Source organism: Alosa pseudoharengus, unplaced genomic scaffold (assembly GCF_046254945.1).
Source record: "Alosa pseudoharengus isolate Yale_2024_CS ecotype anadromous, Long Island Sound unplaced genomic scaffold, YU_APseudo_1.1 YU_APseudo_1.1_scf_21, whole genome shotgun sequence".
Lineage (NCBI taxonomy): Eukaryota > Metazoa > Chordata > Actinopteri > Clupeiformes > Clupeidae > Alosa > Alosa pseudoharengus.
In genome coordinates this window covers 15,894,433-15,899,432 of record NW_027468674.1, presented here as the reverse complement: position 1 = coordinate 15,899,432, position 5,000 = coordinate 15,894,433, and the positions used below count along the sequence as shown (strand labels likewise).

At 47.8% G+C, this 5,000-nt stretch overlaps 1 protein-coding gene across 1 annotated transcript in view; it reads left to right on the top strand.

The window, feature by feature from the left end:
- The window catches only part of LOC143137715 (protein sidekick-2-like), a 337,537-nt gene that overhangs the window by 295,270 nt on the left and 37,267 nt on the right, over positions 1–5,000 (top strand). The window contains exons 27-31 of the mRNA XM_076298006.1: positions 1–138; positions 1,187–1,285; positions 1,805–1,999; positions 2,704–2,905; positions 3,259–3,362. The exon at positions 1–138 is cut by the window's left edge and continues 52 nt beyond it. Of these exons, the coding sequence (XP_076154121.1) occupies positions 1–138; positions 1,187–1,285; positions 1,805–1,999; positions 2,704–2,905; positions 3,259–3,362 (738 nt within the window). The remainder of the gene's footprint in view (positions 139–1,186; positions 1,286–1,804; positions 2,000–2,703; positions 2,906–3,258; positions 3,363–5,000) is intronic.

The following is a 5,000-nucleotide window of genomic DNA, read 5'->3' as shown; positions in this document are numbered from 1 at the left end:
AGGGCAACACCAGTCACAGTGTGCAGCTGGCTAATTTGGGGAAGTACGTGCTCTACGAGATCCAGGTCCTGGCCTTCACGCGCATCGGGGATGGCATGCCCAGCTCACCCCCAATCCTGGAGCGCACCCTGGACGATGGTAGGCATGGACACAATGCAGGGCACTGCGTCTCTTTCTGACCAGCAAACACTTGGTTCCATTGAGTCCAGGCAGTTCTGGTCAATTTTGTTAAGTTCAATTCAGTTCAGTTCAGTTCAGTGCAGTTACATTCAATTCAATTCAATACAATTCAAGTCAATTTAATTCAGTTATTTCAATTCAGTTCTGTTCAGTTCAATACAATTCAAAACCAGTCAGAAAGACAGATCAGACAAGAGGGAGCATAGTTGTGGGGGTAAGGGGTATCCGGCAGAGAACTGAAAAGGAAAAAAAATGGACAGAGAAGCAAAGAAGTTAAGAATATTCCACAGTATTTCCTCCTTATTTAATTCTCAGCCCAGCTAATCTAACAACAACAGGAAGCGTGTAGACACTGATAATCCAAACAGGTCCTGTGCTTACTTACTTACACTACTACACCCACACTGACATGCACTACCCCGGGGCCGGGTCCGTATCATGGACCCAGTGGCTATTCTGGGGTTCCAGTTCCAGTCCCGCTTATGGACAGGATGTGCAGGAATGTGGAGGCTGTTCCCTGTACATACATTCTACAGTCTGCAGCTGCAGCCAAGGTCTGGTAGCAAGCTGGGTCAATCCCACTGCATACTATAGTCAGTGATTGGGATCAGAGGTGCAGGACTCTGGTACTTGTATTAAGGTTTCTTAAGCTAGTTAATCATGTGTTACTATTGCAAACATATGTAAAGGCTTATATAATCTGCACTGATGGATTATATAAGGTTTATATAATCTGCACTGATGGTGCTCTTAAAATAACAAGGGTTCGGCAAATAACATGCAAACATGTGCTAAAAGCAAAAACCCACAACAGTGTTGTGCAAAGTGTGTGTCCGCTGTCCTCAAAGTGCGTGTGTGTCCAGTGTGTCTGCAGACAGGCAGACCGACATTTACGAAAGGGAAACTGTAGAAGTCCAGTAAAACACTGAAGCACTGCAGCGCTTGACTGTGTATTCCTCCTGACGTCTCTGCCCACTCCTGTGCCCCCCCCCCCCCCCCCCTGCAGTGCCCGGCCCACCGGTGGGCATCCTGTTCCCGGAGGTGAGGACCACCTCGGTGCGACTCATCTGGCAGTCCCCTCTGCAGCCCAACGGCATCATCCTGGGTAAGTCCCAGAGGCCCACACGACTGCCAATGTGTCCTGTTCACAAACACCAGCGACAGTGCAAGACGCCTCACGAGAAAGAACTATAGTAATATAATACCTTAAGATTTATGTGGTATTCTATGGTATTATAATACTTCTATGATGTTCTGCAATGCCTCTGTAATATCTTGTTTCTATAGTACTGTTTTATAGGACGTCTATGGTCCCAAGATACATTACTTTAATACATCTATACTATGTCCCAAAATGCTACAGTATTCCTATAAGTTTACTAATATAGTTTGTCTCGAAACACTGTAAGATTCCAATAGTTTTATTTCGTAAGGGACTAAACATAATGCAGTGCCCGATGGCATCGTCCTATACTGTACTGTACATTTAAACTATAGAAAATGTAAACTATAGACCATGATGTTTCCAAGTAATGGTAGCCTATACACTTTACAGTAAAAGTATCTTTCTCACAAAATAACACACACTCACACGCTAACTTCCTGTCACATGTCTTCTTCTCAGCCTATCAGATCACGTACCGGCTCAACTCGTCCAATAGCAACGCGGCCACAGTGGACGTGCTGAACCCGAGCACGCGGCAGTACACCGCCACCGGCCTGCGGCCCGAGTCCGTTTACGTGTTCCGGATCACGGCCCAGACCCGCAAGGGCTGGGGAGAGGCCGCCGAGGCGCTGGTGGTTACCACGGAGAAGAGAGGTAAGCCACGGCAACAAGATTTATTTTACGAGGGCTGTTACCTAAACTACGCATTACATCATAGGGTGGCACGGTTGAGTCACTGTGTGTGCGTGTGTGTGTGTGTGTGCGTGTGTGCGTGTGTGTGTGTGTGTGTGTTTGTGCCTGCGTGCGTTTGTGTGTGTGTGTGTGTGTGTGTGTGTGTTTGTGTGTGTGCGTGTGTGTGCATGTGTGTGCGTGTGTGTGCATGTGTGTGAAAATGAAAGTGTACAGAGGTTTGAAGTTACTGTGTGTGTTGGCACAACAGTGCAAGCTGCGGCAATGTGTGTAGTGTACAGGCTCAGGGCTCATGTTCTTACAACAGCGCTGCGCTCCATCAGCAATGACTGACATGTTTATCACAGCAGAGCAGTCCTAATGAGCTTTGGAGACACACACACACACACACACACACACACACACGCACACACACAAGCAGCACGCTTACGCATTCACAAACATCCCTCTCTTTTCAATCGAGTTGCTGCATGCTAATTCTCAACAAATCTTGGTCCATGCATGCTCAATTTTACCCATCATGCATCAGTGCACCCTAGCTGTTTCAACCCACTGACAAGATGAGAACAGCTTCTATTTAAGCAGCCCTCTGTGCACGCCAACACACCCGGGCAGCCTCGACAGCCCCTCGACGACCTTTGACCTTTTGACCCTCCCCCCACTCACAGCTCGACCACAGCCTACCAGCCGCCCCATGGTGCCGCAGCAGCAGGTGCAGGCACGCAGCGTGCTGTTGTCGTGGGAACCGGGCAGCGACGGACTGTCGCCTGTGCGCTACTACACGGTGCAGGTGCGCGAGCTGCCCGACTTTAACTGGACCGTCCACTCTGCATCCGTCAACCACGAGTCCAGCAGCTACGTTGTGGACAGGTGAGAACAGGAAGTGACCTCAGGGATAACTCATTTCCTGTATCTGCTCCTAATGTACTTGGCTGCATACAGCAGACCTAGTGGTATTGATGGTGTCTTTTCTCAATTTTTGGTGGGATTCTATGGTATAAATCATAAAATATGATGCTGCCATACCATACTGATATGAAAACTATTTAGAGTAACAGCTATCAAGAAAAACTTATACAAATATTTAAATAAAATAACCCTTTCTGGTGCACCCAAAGCTGAAATGAAATGACATGTAACTTTTTTATACCATAGTACACATTCAGAGAGGAAACTGTGCAGGACATTTGTTTCCTGTGTAATAAAGTCTTCTCCCCCCGCAGGCTGAAGCCCTTCACGTCGTACCAGTTCAGGGTGAAGGCCACCAACGACATCGGAGACAGCGAGTACAGTCAGGAGAGTGAGGCCATCACCACACTACAGGATGGTACGATATACCACTGCTAGTTCCCCACATCGCTCTTAGTAGCTCATTTCTTTCTTTCTTTCTTTCTTTCTTTCTTTCTTTCTTTCTTTCTTTCCTGCTTGATTGTTAATTCCATCTTCTCCCTATCAGTCTCTCTCTTTGTGTCCATCTCATTGTCTGTCTCTTCTTCCCACTCACACATACTCTCTCTCTCTCTCTCTCTCTCTCTCTCTCTCTCTCTCTCTCTCGCTCCTTTTCCAGTTCACTTCATACAGTACAGTATATCCCCCTTCTTCTTTTCCAATATATAACTGAGCCATCTAATCTCATGTTCTTCCTTCACTCTCTGTACTGTATGTCTACCGTATGGCCTCTATTTCAGACTTTTCCTTTTTGCTCTCTCCACTTGATATTGTAACTTCATCTCTCACATTAACACGCACACTCTCACTCCTGTGTTTCTCCTTTGTTCTACCCATCTCTCACTCTTTCATCTGCGTTTTCCTGGCTTATCACCTATCCCATTCATGGTTCATATCACTATTCCATCCCACGCTTTATATATCCATCTCCTGATGAAAACCCCCTTGTGTTCTGCTCGTTAATGGTGTTTGATCCTGGCCAAGACCCACAACAAAGGGAATGCAGGCAATCTGCTGTTTTATTTACTGTAGCCTGTAAATCCCCCGTCAGGGATTAGAATTACAAGGTAATGGCAGACATCAAAACCAACACAGGTGTCTGTGTGTGCGTGTGTGCGTGTGTGCGTGTGTGCGTGTGTGCGTGTGTGTGTGTGTGTGTGTGTGTGTGTGTGTGTGTGTGCGCGTGCGCGCAGGCATGTATGTACGTGTTACGCACTGTGTCCAACTGACTGTTGAGGTCATTGAGCTGGAACAAGAAGTGATTACCTCACGCTGTTCTCTGCCCCTCCACCACCATCGTTAACACAAACACCTGCTCCTTAATCAGGAGGCAACGGACCCGATCGCCGTTTCAAAAGAGGCCGATCCCACAAAGACTTTTGTTTTCCCCCGAAAGGGTACCAGGAGGAGTCTCACAGACAGTAGAATGGATGCTGTAACTTAGTGCCTCCAGTTGCCACGGAGATAGCTGAAGCCACGGCGACCCCAGTTGTGCGTGATGGGAGTTGTGCGGTGAAAGCTTTACAAGTGTGTGCCATCACATATCACATGTATGGCTTGCTCGGGAGGGTGTGTGAATGGAGTGTGTCGAGGAAGCCAGCGGGAGTGAAAGAACTATGTGTGTGTGTGTGTGTGTGTGTGTGTGTGTGTGTGTGTGTGTGTGTGTGAGTATGTGTGTGTGTGTGTGTTGTCTGCGTGTGTAGGTCTTTTCGATGGCTGGTTGGCAGGTCATCTTCAGCCTCATAAAGCCCAGTGTTTTGCTGTCTGTGCACACACACTGAGGCTTTGTGTACGGGCCCTGGGGGTGGGTCGGTGGCTGGACTGGGCCGAGTGAGGAGCAGCAGCATCTGTCTCTTGGAGGAAGTGTCTCTATCTCAGCGCTGTGTCTTTGTGTCATGAAGAAGTACGCACACTGAGTTTTGGACTGATTTGTTTTGTCTTCTTGTTCTATTCTAACTCTTTACCCCCACCCCCTCTCTCTTCCCTCCCGTTCTTTCTCTTCCTCCCTCTCTCTCTC